The 19009-nt window shown below is 33.8% G+C and overlaps 1 protein-coding gene across 1 annotated transcript in view; it reads right to left on the bottom strand.

Annotated features, from left to right (window-relative positions):
* The window catches only part of LOC121316645 (CUB and sushi domain-containing protein 1-like), a 179747-nt gene that overhangs the window by 86274 nt on the left and 74464 nt on the right, over nucleotides 1-19009 (bottom strand). The window contains exons 23-29 of the mRNA XM_041251686.1: nucleotides 16969-17163; nucleotides 13232-13348; nucleotides 9329-9442; nucleotides 8841-8936; nucleotides 6898-7101; nucleotides 5490-5614; nucleotides 4217-4313 (exon numbers count right to left, since the gene is read on the bottom strand). Coding sequence (XP_041107620.1) covers nucleotides 4217-4313; nucleotides 5490-5614; nucleotides 6898-7101; nucleotides 8841-8936; nucleotides 9329-9442; nucleotides 13232-13348; nucleotides 16969-17163 — 948 coding nt within the window. The remainder of the gene's footprint in view (nucleotides 1-4216; nucleotides 4314-5489; nucleotides 5615-6897; nucleotides 7102-8840; nucleotides 8937-9328; nucleotides 9443-13231; nucleotides 13349-16968; nucleotides 17164-19009) is intronic.

Below are 19009 nucleotides of genomic sequence, written 5' to 3'. Positions count from 1 at the left end.
GTTAGAGGTGGAATTACAGATCACAAGTTACGTCAATATGTTTTCTTTATTGCAGCATATTAAACATATTAAAAACAGTGGAATTACTTTAGTGGAATGTTATGACTCTGTACCATTACTATTCTGAAACAACAATGTTCTCTAAGAAAAAACTAGATTTCTATTGATTTGCTATTTTGGGTACTCAAAATAAAATTAGATTTTTTTTTAAATAAAAGGATTTACTGTATGTTATTAAAATACACAGCTTTGATATACATCGACATTCAAGTAACAACAAAACATTACAAATTATAGACATATTTTATTTTTATTTTGATAATTTGCTAAGAATAAACTAATTAAAGATTATGAACATTGAACCACAGATATTACTCTCACAAGTTATCGCAGAAGTTTAATCCAGATGTGCTAATGTGCTGCCAATACAGAAGGCTATATTGCAACAACAGTGTATTTTGTTCATATGAGTAATCAGTAATCACTTTTTTTTTTTTTGTATCAGTAGTCGAGTCAGTAGTCTCCTGTGTTTTGGACTTATTGTGGCCTTAGTCAAGGTTTAGTAACAGATTTTTGGAAAATTCTCACTTCAGGGCAGTACAGAAGCCACACAAGAATATATAATTATTCAATTGTATGCAAGGCTCGAATGACTGACAGGTAAGCTGCTATAAAATACCAAAAAAAAACTTGATGCTATTTTATTTTTTTACTGTTCTGAAAACCTAATTTGAAACTACTTTCTCTTCTAATTTATGACTCCTTCCAATCTGTTTCAGCTCTTTATTTTAATTTAACACAACGAATATCCAATGAGGGAAGAGGGATGTCAAGACAAAACATAAGTATATATACATATCTATTTCATAAATCAAATATTTATTAATTTTGTGTTTCTTTGTTTTTAGTGAGAATGAAATATGCAGTAGCATTCTTGCAACGAAGGGAGAGAAGTTTTCTGAATTCATGTCTCTTTGGTGTGTTGATGTGATCATTACTTTATTATTCAAACTGAGCTGGAGTGACAAATACTGCTAGGAGACACTATTTGCAGGGACAGTATTTAGAACCTAAGATGCCAAATACTGCCAGGACACTATATTTGGCATAACACAGGTGCTAAATTTGATAAAATTTACTCTCTTGGGACAGACCACTCCCTGCAGCACTAGCGCAATGACTTTGAGCTTTGCACTTGCGTTTGCCCCCACATTATCAAACTCGGGCCCTCTATGTTGAGGTGAATGTATGTAATGGTCTCAGTTTCCCTGATAGACGCAGGCAGAGCATTCCACAAATTAGCATAATGCAATAATAGCATAATGTTTAGCTAACTGTGTACTGCAAAAGTTGAGCTGCATGTTATTCAAAAAAGTTAATTAAGATATAAATGATTACACCAATGTGTATTATTCCAACTGTTAAATACAAATGTGGGGCTGCATGTCTTTTCTTTTTGTCTTCTGTGATTACTTGTCCTTTTTAAATTTTATAATGGACACAGGCTCCACTGACACCAACGTCCTTGAACGGTCCTAAAGATTTTAACAGTGCCAGAAGCACCACTTGGTCCAGTTATTAAAATCTGTTCAGAAAAAAAATGCTGCTGAATTTATATATATATATATATATATATATATATATATATATATATATATATATATATATATATATATATATATAAATATAAAATAACATGCAGGCAACCTACTGTACATTGTACTAATGTCTTGAAAAGTATCATTTTAATTATCCCCAACCATGGGATGATTTTTAGCACTTTTTTTTTTATTAGCACTGTGAATAATTAGTGTATATATATATATATATGTGTGAGTAATTTAGTGGTGGTAGAGCCTAAGTAAGACTATACTGTACTGTACAGTACAATGTTAAATGTGTTTTATTTTAGATACACCACAGACAGCTTTGCTGTGTGGGTAGTCCTTTGGAAAACCAACTGCACACATCCATGTTTTCATGATGCTGTCTTAAAGAAATCAGTTAATTTATCAAATATTGTGAAATCACTGTTTACAAAGTCTAAACAATGTCCAGTTCCAGGAGGGATATCCCTGAGCAAGCTCATTTGAGACCAGCCTCACAGATGGTTTCTGTGATGCAGGGCAAATACAGGATGAAATCCCATTTAACACTTTCATACAGTTCTAGCTCATATTTTTAAGGAGGCTGCATAAAACACACAATTCTTTATCATGTCCCAAGTTGAAGATGATAAATGACATATTATGGTGTAGGTCCACTGTTCATCCTGGATGACATTTGACAGCTTTATATTAACTAAAGATTTTGGTAAACCAACCTCTGCCAATGTTACATTATTTTTTTCATCCAAGGGTTCATCCAAGAAGATAATGCATACATACACTGAGTAGCTATCCCAAAGGCTTTCGCAATCTTACATTTAATTTCCTTTGAGAATGTATTTCTAAGAATTATGTATTAAAGAGAATAACAAGCCATACCTCAAATCTCACCACATCCTAAAATGAATCCTGTCAGCCACAGAACACTATGGGGTAGATGTATTAAAGTATTGTGTCTGTCACAATCTTTGCAAACCAGTGGGAAGAGTAGTGTGAAATGTACTAAACAAACCCAATGCTGTTAGTATCATTTTAACAAATGCTTTGCAGCTGCAGTTCTATTTGCGTTTTAGCCTTACGTGAATATGTAATTCTCGGCGTTCTTGCAGAAATTTGCAAAAAGACAGTGCAAATGATGGATCAAAAATTTTGTAATGAGATGTACTAAAGCTGCGGGCAAGTGCGACACTTACAATTGCATCAATTTTTTAAGAACTTTTGAAAGCACGTTTTAAACAGTCGCAATTGTTGCTGGCATTTCCCAGTCTGCTTTTTCTCGTGTGTTGTCAGTTGTGCTCAATGCATTTTTGAGACAAACACCCGAGTACCCCATTTTCACTAAAGTCAAGGTGTAGTTACAAGCCTTGAAAACAAATTTCTATGGTATTTCTGGTTTTCCCAGCTTGTTGGGAGCAATAGACTGCACACATGTGTCACTAACCCCACCAGCTCATGATCTATTGTGTGTTAAGTAGACCAAGTTAATAATAATAATAATAATAATAATAATAATAATAATAATAATAATAATAATAATAATAATAATAATAATAATTAAATTAAAAAATTAATTAAATGTGTACAAAGCAGCAGCGTGATTTATTTTGTGTTATCAGCAGGCTAAAGTACAAAAACGTGTGCTAGATATTCATTTGCTTTTATTACTGTACTGTATACTGTATAGGTCTACTGCACAGATTTATATTTTTACAAGATGTAATGTGTAGCACACCCACAACACATTAGTGTTATTTCAGTGCAATTACTTTGATTTAAAATATATCGAGAAATGTAAATGTATGTGTATGCGATTTTATTGCATTGTTTTTAAACCTGACACCTCCTTATGTTGAACAAACATGTCTAGTTTAGCAAGGGGATACTGTATGATTATGAAAAGCTTTTTGGGGTTGAAGGTTGGGGCCCCACTATAGAATCTGATGGGATTAGACTGTCTTTTTTTTTTTTTATATATATATACAACAGTATCACAATAGGTAAAATGAAGATGGAACAGAATGCATTGTACAGATGACGTTTACATTTAACAAAAACAATGTTATTTTGATTCTTACCACAACTCAACTGTCGCTATTTTATTTGAAATAATGTTGCACAACTCTTGCTAGAGATCTAGCTAAGATGACGCAAATAATGTTTAAATAGTATACTGCGGCTGTCTTCATTAACATGTTTTTTCTTAGTACATGTGACAAAATGTGTACTTTGCAAATTGTCGTAATGAAAATGCAAACTGCGGTATGTTTGCACTGTGACTGGCCCATCTTAGTACATCTACCCCTATATTTGTACACGTTCATGCTTATGTGCAAATACATATTGAATAATTTAGAATAGCAGCGGTAACAGTATTCAAACCACTAGGCATCAGCATCACAACATCAACTTACTGTACAAAAAGATCAGTGGAAATGTAAACACAGATGGACCTGCCACCAAAAAGTATGTATTATTAAAATTAAGCCAGTCAAATAAGTTGCTACTGTATTTTTCACACAAATGAAATGTATCTAATATACACAGTGATGGGTCACAATCTACAAACATAATTAAAATAAAAAAAAAGAACGTTAAGTATTTATTCTCACCTGAAAAGCTACCCAGTTTTGGTGCAGTCAAATCACCACCATCATATATTTCAAGGGAATCCCAGTTGTGCTCTGTGGCAAAGCTCATAACCTGGATCTGGAATTAAAAGGGCTCACTGACATGTTATTTTTCAGTAACATTAAATACCACATTAGAGAGACAGCATTTCTATGCTGTATACATCATTTGCTACAAGAGTTTGCGTTGAGTTTTATGCCCAGCAATTCATTTAAAAAGAGAATACATCAAGACTAAATATCTATCAATTTGATAGAAAAAGTATACATATTGTTTTATCACATTATTTAATGTATTAAAATACATTTTCAAAAACGCCCCACATGAACCTACATGATTTATTGGTTTGCATCTTTTGGTGACAAGGAATATGCAAGTTTTGGCTGCGCTTATCGTCGAGTTCATGTCCTTTTATCCTTCAAATTGTAAAATGTATTCAAGGTGCTATAAATGTTGTAGTACTTCAATATCTACATTCAGAAGTTGTCTGTTTGTTTTTGATCAATGACTGATATTACTGAACAAGTATATATTGAATAACTGTTTCTCTTTTTAGCACACAAAAACACAATGATCCACTTAATTGGACTTTAAACAGTTTACTTCTCCTTTATATCCTGTGGAAATTTTTGAGCAAAGAAAATTGGCAGTTGTATTAAGTTTCTCTTTTGTTAACCATTACATCGCCTGTTTCCTATTAAATCACATTTGCAATATTAAATCTCCAGCTGATCTATTATTTAGACAGTAGCGGCATTACCTTCAAAAACAGAGGACTACACAGCAGTGTGCAACCATTTCTGCAAAACATGGCACTTTTTTGTTAATTAAAAATGTCCCATTCATTTACATATATGTGAGGATGTTTTCCTGAACAGGATGAGAAGGGGCAATGGATCATCTAGCATTGAATATGAAAAAAAGTTGTTCAGTGCTTTTTATTAAATCTGATTTTTATTAAATATTCTACCTAGTCTAATTTTGCATTAATCTTCTTTGCAATGAATTGAAATCAAACAACAGAATGACTTGGGGAATCACTAGGTACCAAGCAATTCACTGCATTCAGCTGTTGAAGTTTAGATTTAAATATGTTTTATTTTTCCATAACTGACAAGTGGGTTTTGACTACCATCCTCATGGGTAAAATCAATACAGCACTTCATGAATGTATCCTGTATATACTACACATTTGCGATAAATCAATAAATAAAAAATAGAGACTAGTCTTTTTGCTTCTCAGCAGACACTTGCCTGTATACCTGCTCCCTCAGCTACAGTGATTCTCCACACACAATTCAAACTGTTACCATAGGGGTCAGGATACCCTGGGGACAGAATCGTGCCTCTTCTTTCAGTCATATTTCCACTGCAGGGAACTGCGCAACAGAACAAAGAAGTAAATCAAAGTAACAATGAGGGCTTTACACTGAGTTCTCTAGTGAGTTTATTGTGTTTTCATTTATAGAATGAAAGGCAGCTACAAAAGCAATTTACAGTCAATGAACACAATGAATATGTTAATCAAAAAAGGATTCTCTGGGGATGCTGTCTGTTACACATATGTGACGACATATACCCTTGTTACCTTGAGGTCTGATTTTGTTTTGCCCATATTCCAAAATAATGTATAGAAAATACTACAAAAATAAAGTGTTTTGAATATATTCCCAAAATATAAATAAACAAATATCTTGCTTACTTGTCTAGCTAGATGATTTGTTCTGTAAAATACTGCACATGGCACAAAGACTTAATGAAAATACATTGATTTTTAAACTTCTTATTGCGTTCTAGTTATATAAAGAGTAACCAAATACACAGTAAAACCTGTCTAATTCTGCCCCTCTCCATACCGCCATTCTCTTTCGATATTATTTGGGGGTCCTGATTAAATCCCTGTGAAAATAGTGGGTTTTTTTGTAATGCTTTATTAACACAATACATTATTTACATTAAATAGCATGAGACGAAAAAAATGTATTGATTTATTTTCCGAATGTTCAATCAAGTTTATTGTGTAAATAAGTATATTGTGTAAATACTCACATGTCCAGTGGTATGGTACATCTGCACTAAAATGCTTAATATTTACATAATGGAGAAAGTTAAATTAATACTACAATCCTTACATTACAGGGTTTACCTGGACAGTACGTCAACTGATCATTTTCAATAAATAAGGTTGTTTGACAGACCAATAGATTTTAGTAAAACCAAATGTGATTTTTGCAGGTGTCTGTAAATTCCTGCTAGATGTGGGACTACAAAAAAATGGCAGTAATGGATTTTATGTTTTGGATCACTTATTAGATCTGTACTCCCATGGTCCCACGTAACCGACCACACATTAAGGGAAACACCTGAAATAGTGTCCAATGTAAAAATAAGAATTAAAGTAAGTATATGTTTCATTGCTGTTTCTTTCTCAGTGTTTTGCTTTGAATATTCACTATTCTTGCATTTATTTTCTATCCAGGAGAATTTTGTGTCTTATATCCCTTTAATTCTCAAAACATTAATCATTTCTGGTGTTTTTTTGAAAGCTAGAAGAGCAGCAAAGAGAACAAATTTGACTTAAAAGTCCATATTTAACCACACATTTTGCAAATGATTTTGATGCTTACCCTTTTTAAAAATCAACCTTCCCGTGTTTACTCACCTACACAAGTAGGTATTGTGTCATTCCATTGTGCTAGTGCATTTGGAACAGCATGGCACTTAATAGCTTTAGAGCCTTGCAGGAGGTATCCTGGATTGCATTCAAAGCGAACAATGGACCCTGCTGAGAACTCTGAACCGATTCGCCTGCTGTACCTGGGCTCTGGCACAGAGCTGCACTGGGTGTCACTTGTGCGGGGAACAGCTGTTGAAGCAACAAAGAATCCTTGCAGTATTTCTACTTTTCAAATTTAAAAATCTTACTTTCAAAGAAAAACACACAACTTGTCAGACCTAAATGAAAGATGTACTTACTTAAATAATTAAGCAGCAATTGCTTACATCATTAAAATGTACCTATCCGATAATGACTCAGTTGTGTAGGCTTCCTTTGTTATCAACGTCGATATACTTCTTGCTGAACAGAATTTCTTAAGAACATTGATCTGAGTACACACTGTACACACTGAAAATGTGTGAGACTTATATATATATATATATATATATATATATATATATATATATATATATATATATATATATATATATCTGGAGTGCACTGCCTCTGGTTGATATAGAATCCACCTTATGTGATTCACCAATGAAACTGCTGAGATATTGTTTGAAGGTTGGTTTTCATTGAGGAAATTGTAATCAAATGGCTCCAACATTAACTGACTTATTATCACACACTGCTTTTATATATGCTTTTGTTGACTGCTTTTATATGTTACTGAATCCTCTAGTGACTGAGAAATATAGAAAATACAATTATACTCTTCTCTGCAAGCATAAATATTTCCCCTATATAGAAGTTGATGGAATTTAGTTTAATGTCAGACTTTTTCTTTAGTTATACAACTGTATGTACATTTATAATGGGTACTTATTGGTCATGTCAAAAAACTTGGTTATAACAGTTCCAATGTATCTAAAGCTGACACACACTGGCTTACAGAAAGTGGATGATGATGCTTGATAACAATCACATCTGATAAACTGAGGAAGTGAGTTTTTAGCTTTTTTTCAAATCTGAGACTGGCTAGGCATTTTTATATTTTCAACTAAAATAAATATAAAAAACAGACAGTAAGGTTACAGTTTCCAAACACATGGTCGCTCACTAGTTCATTATAATGTAATATATTTGACATCTGCCTTTACCCATGACTCAAGCAAATGGTATTTTTCTAGGGTCACAAGGTTCTGTCTCAATTTTCATGTCACAACTTGACAAATAAAAAAATACATCCACTGTGGAGTCAGTGGAAGTGCTAAACCACTTTTAAATGACATATTTTAAATGTTTTAAAGTTGTTTTAATAGTTAGTATTTGTACATTTAGTAAATAAATAACAATAAAAAACACACATTTCTACACTAACAGCGGTTTTATTATTGTCATATTTTAGTCTTTATATTTTCTAGTTGAATGTGGTGTTTAACTTATAGATTATACATAAATAAAGAAAAAACAATATCAAATCATGGCCACAAAACATGTCTGTTATTTTTTTACGCTATAGCACTGACACATTTTTTTTTTATCCTGTCAGTATAAAATATGCAATTACAGTATCTACTATTTTTCAATGTTCTCATTGGTAAATCTCCACCTTTGCTTTATGTTAAATCCATACATTTAAATGGTCTGCTATAATTCCCATCTGGTAAAATACTCAAGAGAAAGTATTACATAGAACAAAATAAAAATCAGAAGCTCCATTAAATACAAAAAATGAAATACAAATGTAAATAGCAGCATGTTATAGTGATGTCGTTAAACATGTTGTTGTTTCACCTCTTGATGGTTTTGGCATGCTGATTTTTCTAATAACAATGACACTAAAATGCAACCCTGATCCTCCAAATGTTATGTTTGATGCTGCCAGTAAACTAAAGATATGGCTCCATTTAGTAAATTGTAGTTGTGGTGTTGCTTACCTTGGTAGACAAAATGGAAACCTCTAGCAGAAGCACCACTTTTGGCACTGAACTTGAGAAGGATCTGATTGGATGTGGCTAAAGGTAAAGTCTCGCCTACAGGTTGAATACATAGAACATGAAAGTAAAGTAAATATTCATAATAACATGATGACAACTGAGCCATACAACTGGCAACACTTTATACAACCAGAATCCCTGGAACCATTTTTATAGTGGGGGTGCTGAAAGCCATTGAACAAAACTGTAACACCTGTATATGGTGAAAGCCATGCAAGCACCTCTAGTTCCAGCACCCCTGTATACAACACAATCTGAAGAATCACTGCCGTGACAAATATGGCACAATTAACAACCACTTCACAGGCAATATACATACGTGGTTATAGTTTTGAAATACAGTGTTATGACATTTTAAGTTCTCATAAACGCATGTTATTTAGTTATGTTCTTAATCCAACTTCTGTAATCGTATGTGCAACATTTACCTGTATGCGATCCTGCAAGGGAGCTAAGAAGTCTGGAGTTCTGGTTTGCCCCATCAAATAGGTCTACAACATCATTCACTGCTGTTTGGAAATATGCAAACTGTCCAAATACCACTGAAACGACAGAATTGGATGATTGAGAAAGACTGGAAGAAACCAGCTGGCATTTTTACACAAGCCTTTGTGTTACTAGTACTATTAGGTGTGTATTACTGTTTACTATAGTGACAATTTTACATATATGTTTTTACTTTTAAAAATGTTTACATCTTTTCCAGTAATGGTTTTACAATGAATGAAGTCTATTTTTTGTGACCTATGGTTTGCGTTGAGGCACCATTTTACTGTGAAATCAGTCAGCAAGGCTGCAGCAACGTCAGCCATGAACTATATAACCTGCCTCAAACTACTGGAGTCGTTGTCTACCAAACTATAAACATCTGTTTTGCATTCCTTTAAAACCAATATGTTGTGAACCAGTGATTTAAAATAAGACGGATATTACAGTGAAGAAGGGTATATTTATTGTTCCTTTAATATTTATAAAAGACAATCCATATCTCAATCCAAAACAATATCATAAATATTGTAAAAATGTTTTGTAATCATACCCTTCATACACCTCTCTGGTGTGTGATAGGGTGAATATTACTGATGTGCATATTTACAACAATAATAAGAAGCCACACTAATTTGCATTATCATGCTGACTGATGTTTCCTTCCTTCTACTTTTATCATGCTCACAGCATGTTGCAAATGTGTCATGCTTCTATCACTTGGGAGTCCTGGGATTTATCTAAAGATTGGAAGAAGTGGCATAGATATTATCTTATTACAGTCTTAATACACTGGGTTCGAACTGTTCATACATTGATGTGATTTATGCTGTGTATAAAGCAATGTAATAAAAAAACTAAATGTAACCCTGGAGAGCAAGGAACTAACATCTTCAAAAGCAAACATGAGTGGAATAAGAATACATATTTAATACACCTGTTGTTTGTATTCCAGTCATGCTGTTGAGAATCTGTTAAAAGCTCTGTTCTGTGCTGGCATCCATTTTCTTTTTGAGAATTTTGGGATAATCCACTTCCAATCAAACCCTCTGTTATTTATGAGCAAACTGGTAAAATGTCAGCTTTTTATTGTGTATTGTTTGTTGTTGGGCATATCCAAGCAGAGAAATATTTTGACGAGAGAGAAGGTATGTGCACCTCACAAACAGGGGGAACTACAATCTAAAGCCACAATATTTAATTGATCAACAGAAACGAATCACAATTCTCTCTCCCAATAAGCTTGAAACACAAGACAAAACAATACAATTCTAAATGGAAGAAATAACAGTATAAACAAGATAGATTATGACAGGGAAGGAGTAGTAGATTACATCAGAGCCATATAACCCACTTGAGGCTTTACCAATTCCTAGCTATGATGTCACTTGTAGAGGATAAGATAATATAATCATCTGACAGCCTTTTTTCATATATTCTATTATATTCCATTCTAGAAAAGGCAAAACACCCACAGGTTGTATATTTAAGCATTATATAATAAAAATGCTTGTTAGAATTGTTGACAGAATATTAATTTCCTGATTGAACAGATTCCCAAAAACAGGTAATTAACCCTTCCTTGCACTGTGACCTCATATAGGGATGGACAAAAAAGTTCTAGTCTTTATATGAGGACACATGGAAATGTATGTGACTCAAATGAGGATACCATTTCTTCCCTACATAAAGCAATGGAATTTTTTTTTTTTTTTTTTTTTTTTTTTTTTTTTTACATTTTCAATTAAAATATATATTTAGTATGCATCCAAAATCATTTTCTTCAGCTACTTTCATGTTACATGAAAGGGTTGAATAGATCAAACTTTAAAACTATGGCCCATATATATTGCACAAAACAATGCTGCATAGTGGGAGAGGGAACATATACAGTATTATGTAATAAAGTGTACTGTAACATCGAAGCAGCTGGTTTGTAATTTAACATAATTTACACTGCTGCTAACACACCAGTACATAAAAAAAAAAAAAAAAAAAAAACTAAATAAATGCATACAGTTCAGGCAAACTGACAGAGGTCATTTGGCTTTGAAACAGAAATAGTTAATTTCATATCATTTCAAAGCATTTTCTTTACAGAATGTTTGCAGGGTAAGGGTTTGACTTGTTTCTTATGCAATCATCAGATGTTTGTGACCTTCCACATTGAATTATTTATAATGCAGAGAATCCTTCCAATTAAGTGGCTGTTGTTCAACACATATAACCAAGTTATTAAGAGTGTGGTTTTCTTCAGTCCACTAACACTAGCCCTTCAGCTGTTGTGAAATCTCAGTTAAAATACCTCCCTTTAAAGTGATCATTTGTACATGCTTTATCCATAAATGCTGCAACAGAATATCCACTTTAACAGATCTGAATACACTGATAAACCATCAACAAACTTTTGTTCAGGAATTTATTAGTAGACTGAGAATTTTTACTGGAATTCAGTCACAATGGCCACCATCTGATTGACTGACAACTGACAAGTACAACAGATACTAATGTGATCTTTCATCAGAAACAGTTTCAAAAGTGATGACCTTGTGGGGCTTTCTGGAGAATACATTAGATTACCGGTATCCACCCTCAAGGAATTTGAGGTAGTAAAATAATGAGAGATGGTCAGGTATCTCTCTAGAATCAGAGTCTATCTGAGTGCTCACTGAGGCCCTACAGCTGATTGTTTGTGTTAAGGCTGGTGTTAGTTCAATCCCTGTACATTGTGGTATCTGTATTGGTTTATGAACTAAAACCTTTTCACTCCTGCAACAGTGTGAGAACAGTAGTGACTCAAAAGTAATCTTGACATTGATTCTGATAAGATGTGCTTCATTTCCCGCTGGGCTGAAATCACATAGTGATTAATACTGACTGGGAAAATGCAAACCCACTGGAGTGTGCATAATATCACTGGTGAGACATAAACAAACATTTCAGACAATTAAAGCTACAATAAAATCCCTACCTCCCCCAAGTCATTTTTAAGAGGATGTGAGGTCAGAAGAGCAGTTAATCCATCTTTAAGTTTGCTTGTAGTCCAAATTAGAACTATACATTACATAACAATTTTCAAAAGTTTGAAATAAATATGAAAAAAAAATCATATTTACAGTTTATGGAAAAAACTAAACTGTAATTGTACAGTATTTAGATTTTATGAAATGCAATATTTCTTTTAAAATGCACACACTAAGAAACATACTTTCACTATAGGCAATATTATTATTTTCAATATATTATTATATAGGCAATTATAATAATATAAATTGATTTTCTTGCTTTGGTACAGCAATTTAGCTCAATAGCTGTCAATTAAAAGCAGCATTGTTACAATATCCCCTTTCAGTCCCTGGGGCTTTTTCTGTGGGACAAGCGGATATATTAAGACTTGTGAGTCAAACAAATGTTGTAAACTGCATTGAAAAAGTTTATATAACTGCATGCAAAACAGGATTTTTTTGTTTTTTTAAGTAATCCAAGTACTTCATTTCATGCCCAATTGGAGTGCTGTTACTGTGCCCCTGCACAAACTGCAAGTCATCTGAAAATCTATATACCTATGACCAGTTCCCAACCATATCTGATATATACTTTAAAATTAATTATAAATATATATATTATATGATATATATATATATATAATATATAGTATATATATATATATATATATATATATATATATATATATATATCCATAAACATAATTTCAAAAGGCTTTTTATGCTTGGTTGGTGTAGTTACCACAGGCTTTACAGTGTCTGCTTTATAACAACTTTGATAAATAATCAACTAAGAAGGCATTTACATATTTAAGAGAATTCTAAAAATAACTCACTCACCAAATTCTTTGGACACAGTAATTGAGTATATACACGTCTGACCAGCTGTGTAATTATGTGGATAACTAGGAGATAAAACGACTCCTCCTGACCCAGCATACTGGCCTCCACAGGGAGCTGCAAACATAAACACAAACAAAAGTTAAGATATATTGAAATGTATTTGTTTGTGCATCACAGTAATAACTCCCTACATAAAGTCCCATTAGGTGCTTTAGGAACATTATTTTGATGACTCTTATATAAACTTCTCAGAGCATCTCAGCCAAACAGGCAGACAGTTTTTAAAATTCTCTCTGAGAGTTGGACAAAGCCAAATGCTATTCATGTGATCACTGCTCTTAGCTGAAATGTGATATTTGACAAATACACTAAGGTCGGAGTACAGGGGGACAGGTTTATGGTTACACTCCGATGTACCAGCTGAATTTAGTGCGTGAACTTGTTTGAGGGTGCTTTAAACTATTGAGTGTTATAAAGACACCAAAATGTGAAGCCTGAAGCTGAACATGACATAAGATTGAATCAAAACCAAACGTAGAATACATTAGTTTGTCATTTTAAACCATACCAAGTGCCTCTATAAAGCATTAATACTGTATACTGCATCGCAGATATTATACTGGGGGTTAAAACAAGAAGAATAATACATAGAAATCTTTATTCTTTGTCTTTTCTTTCATATTCTTATCAGGTCCCTAATCCTGGTATTTTTCATTGGCTCTACATTATTTCTGTTTATATTCTGCTTATATTACAGCAGGAACTGACAAAACTCTTCAGTCACTTTTCACTCTCACAAACTTGTTGATTTGAGTCTCTGATCTTTCTCCTCATTTCTTGTTACTTTCATCCATCAGGTCCTTGGTACAATGCTCTGTAATTCTAATTCTTGGCAAATCATCAGTATATCCAAAGCCTTTTGGCAGTCCTTCCCCTGGGTTTACACCTTCATCTGCCTGCAATACCTTACAGAATGTGCAAGCCCAGAGCAAAGAAGCAACCTTGTCAGATCTGTGCCTGCACATCAAACCAGTCCAAAACCTTTGATCATATTACCTTTCCCTCTTTATTTAGATTAGGGTGCTCTCCGTTATGAAGCACAAATCCTTGGTCAAAGATTTCCCCCAAAAAGAATGATATAGTAAGTACACTAGGGTTTTCATAATCATAATCTACAATTGTAAACCTTTTTTTTTTTTTTTTTTAAACCTGACAAGGCTTATTTTTATATATTCTTTTTTAACTTTGTAATACCTATCATCATCCAATAAAGTATCCTCTGATTTTTGCCTCACACATTTTCTCAAAAACATTAAACACAAACAGCAGTTATTTTTCTATGTTTGAAAATGCTGGTCACTTATTTGACCACGTGCATTTAAAAGTCTGGAATAAGGTAGTGTGTACTGTTACTCATAATGTCATCAATAAATCTATTTATGAATCATTTCTGCATTATTTAGTATTTATTTTTATTTCCAGTTCCTAGCAAATGGCTGATAACTTTGTGTGCTGAAGTCATTAATCTCCTTAAAAAATGAATGAATGGATCAGTGACAAAAAGTGAACACACAAATACATTAATATGATATATTGATCAATATAAATACATTGAACCTATACTTATCTGCACAGTTGGGGCTGTACCCCAAGTCTATATATCTGTTTAGCTTTACCTCCCCTCTACACTACAGTAGATTTATTTCTGTACTCAACTCCCAATGTTCATTCATAAACCATGATGACAACAGATGTGGGCCACCTGTCCTCTTTATCTAATCAATGCTAGCAAGTCTCTGGAAGCATCCCTGTTACCAACTTCAGACATTAATGGGATTTCCTTACTGCTGTGATTTTCAAAAGCAGACTCCCCCTCCCCCACAGCTCTCCTTTTCGTTGCATATTTCAAGACATTTGTAATGTTAACTGTTCTCATCAGTTTTGAGGCTTTCCTCAGAGAGGCGCCAGCTAACCATTCTTTTTTTCTTTCATTTACAGGCATGTAGGATGCACCATTCAGCAGCACTGAGGCAGTACTTTAGTTACTATGGAAACCAATAAAAAAAAAAAAAAAAACCTGTTTGGGTAAGGAAAGAAATCTCTTAGTTAAAGAGATCTCACCCATTTCTCATCAGTATTGTTTAAGAGCCAAAAGAAGAACTTTAGATTGCACCAGTCATCTAGCCAGACATAAAGCTAATAAAATGCATAGCCTACTGAAAACTACTAGCCAAAGAAAATGCATTTTGTGGATCATAAAATACAAGAGATGCCAGAATTGCAGCTACAATGCAGACTGTACATTGTAGTCCACGTGACTATTTATTGTTTTATCCAGAATATCATTAAATGCTAAATTACATGATGCCTTATAAAATGAAAAATAATAAAAATTCCGGCTGCATTCTACTCATTGTTTAAATATTTATTGCAAATGCTTTTCCGTAAGATTCTTTACTGTAATATGGTTTTTCAATATTGTTTGGGCTTATCCTTGTCAGGCCTGAAACTGCTCATTGTATAATCTGGTCTGCAGCCTCATGTTCTTTTTGAACAGCTGTTTCCTATTTTATTTTCCATGAAGTGAGCTATAGTTTTTCATTTGTCTAGTTGGCAGACACATTATTAACAAAGCCTCTTCACAGAATTATTGCATGTATGAAAAGCTCTGAATACTGAATCTAGTTATATATTGTTCTTTCTTATGTTGTTTATCGCCGTGGATATTTAAAAACATTAAATGTGAAAAGCCATCAATGAACAATTGCTATAATTACGGTGTAACCAATAGGTGTTCTAACATAACTGAGTGAAACAGTCCCTTAAAGTGAGAAGAGTTGTCATGGTTACCAATGAGAAAGATCAGCAATCAAGATCAAGTCAAAAACAATTATTTTATTAATTAAAAACTATCTCATTAAGCTAACAATAGTAAGACATTCTTTTTTTTTTTTCCCCCTACTGTGTACTAGATTGGGGTTGATGCCTACGGCTACCTGGGCTACATTTAGATGTTCCAATCAAGCCCAAATTAGGGAGTTCTGAAATGCTGCATGGACACACATTATTCTTAAAGGCACATTATTTTCACTAAGATACACCAGAAGCATGTAATGCTCTTTGCCTTTCTCTCCTATTGAACAAAACACTGAATACTTTCCCCACTTTAAGTCCCAGAGCCCATGGGTAATCAATATCATGTTTTATTTTACTTCATCACATACTCAGGTCTACATAAACCTTTCATCTCACTTTAGTGCTATGAAAGACTTATAAAAGTGTGACAACCTTTTGATCCCAACTTTAATGTCTCTCCTCCGTAAATCGTGGCTGGTTCTTATTGTCTGACTTTCTCCCACAGGTAAACTGCAATTAGTCACAATTTTTGGCAAAGTTTCATGATCATGTAGACTATATGATTGTCTAGGCATGAATTATGCAAATTAATAATAAGCTATTATCATTATTTAAAAAAAAAAAAATCGGTGTATAAGGCTAGACCGTTCTTATCGTAATGTACAGTGAACTTGCTACATAATATATACTCTATATATATATATATATATATATATATATATATATATATATATATCTATACTATATAAATTCAAGATGTGATCTAATACTCTTCCATTGTCAGGGTTAACCTAATGTGATTAAATCACTCTATTTTGTTTCAATTCTTAATCATATTTTAGTATTAAAAACAAAAAGACATATCAGCAGTACTTTACCATTACAAGACGGGAGTCCTCTGTCCCACACTGGTTTCCCATCATCTCCGATAATGCATGTAATGGTAGCTGGGCTGACAGTCTTGTAGCCGGAATCACAGTGGTAAGTCACAGTAGAACCCAGTTTAAAATCAGTTCCTATGCGGGAACCATTCATTACATTTCCAGGGTCAAAGCAAGCTTCCCGTGGTTTCTCTGTCATAAAAAAAACATTTTGTTAACATAAGCAATATCTCACTAGTGCAATTATCTTTATTGATGACAGAGTTCTTGTCATCTGCAATGATCTTTGAAATAGAATGCACAGCAGGCAATAATATGTACAACTTTAGTAAACAGATATGAACTGATACTATCCTTGTCAAATAAGTGTGAATAGTAACGGCACCACCCTATAGTTAATTAATACATTTTGCTTCGTAGTCGAATGTTAACATATTGAATTATTATATGTATGTTATGGACTGTTGCCGTAAAGCCCGGACAGTTGGCGAAGTGCCCAGCTGCAGCGGGCAGATGTCGAATTAGCTTTGAATTTTATGTCATTTCGCCCACAGCAAACCCAGGCTGATGGTGAAGAAAGACTTTAGTGAGCCCTGTTGTAGCAAACGAAAAGCTAATGGAAAGTAACACAGCAGTGTTCATTCTCTGAGTATATAGTGCAGTTCTCAATTATAGTTTGTCAGTCGAATAACTTTATTTAATCATTAGACCAACTGAATCGTTTATATTTATATATATTTATTTATTTTAATGAAATGCTGAGGTAAATGTTTAATTGCCTGAGATCTGATGTCAACTAATGTTAGACATGAAATAATATTGTTTGAATGCGTAAAAAATATTTTCTACAGTACGAAAACTAAACTTTTTATAAGAACATTTTGTAATAATAAAAATAAAAATTGTATGCTGTTGATTAATGATTAATTAATGTTGCTTTGATAAATTAATTTTGGCACTGCGTTCTTCCTGAGTTTCAGGTAACTTTATTTAACTGGGTGGCATTTACACATTTAAACTTCACTGTGATTATTAGTCTCTTGCTGATATTGAATGATCTCTCATTCAAATAACGCAATTCTGCTCAGAAATTTGTATTGTATTACTGCAATAAGAATAAACTAAAACATTGTTGCATTTTATTCTGCATATGTAATGTTTTATATAAAATAAAAAATCACATATATTAATGTTTTAAGTGCATGATACATATTTAAATACTATATAGTACACATACATTTAGTCCCTTCAGATCTGTAGATCTTCAGATCCTTTTTCAGTTACAACCCTCTGGTAGAATGTGCGGCTACTATCCCAGGTGGGGGAAAGTCAGCACTATCATACGCAGTCAAGACTGTGTCCACAATCCAGTGCGACAGTCGCTGCTTTGAGAGGGGCTGTCCTAGGGTCTGTGTCCCATGACAGACAAAGAGCTGGTCAGAATGACGCAGAGCTCTTGTCCTATCCATGTAACACCTCAACACCCGCACCAGGCTGAGGAAGTTCAATCTCCTATCCTCCTCTGAAGAAAACAGAGGTAGATGGAAAGACTCCAGTTCCACAGACTGGTTCACGTGGAAGGCTGTGATCACTTTAGGGAGGAAAGCAGGATTTGTACGTAGTGACATCCTGCTGCCATCATCCCAAATACGCATACAGGAGCTGTGCATTGACAGCATCTGTAGATCACTGACCTGCTTTGCAGAAGTGATAGACAAAAGGAAGGCTGTCTTCATAGACTGATGCTTCAACTGTATGAAGTGCATAGACTCAAATGATGCCTTTGTGATAGCCTCCAGTACCACATCTAGCCCGAGCACCCTTCAGAAAACGAGTTGCTAGTATATGAACACCCGTGACACTGAGTCAATGGGGACATGGCATGCAGATATAGCTGCTAGGTACACTTTCAACATACAGGGGGATCAGACAGTTGCTGAAGGGCAGTTTTGAAAATACTTCCACTTATAGGCGTGCAATGCTCCTGTGAAGGAGGCCCTAGTGTTCTACTGTGTAGTGACAACTGCATCTTACAGCC

Source organism: Polyodon spathula, chromosome 6, assembly GCF_017654505.1.
Source record: "Polyodon spathula isolate WHYD16114869_AA chromosome 6, ASM1765450v1, whole genome shotgun sequence".
NCBI lineage: Eukaryota > Metazoa > Chordata > Actinopteri > Acipenseriformes > Polyodontidae > Polyodon > Polyodon spathula.
The sequence above is the reverse complement of the archived record's forward strand: the minus strand, read 5'-3'. Positions and strand labels throughout refer to the sequence as shown.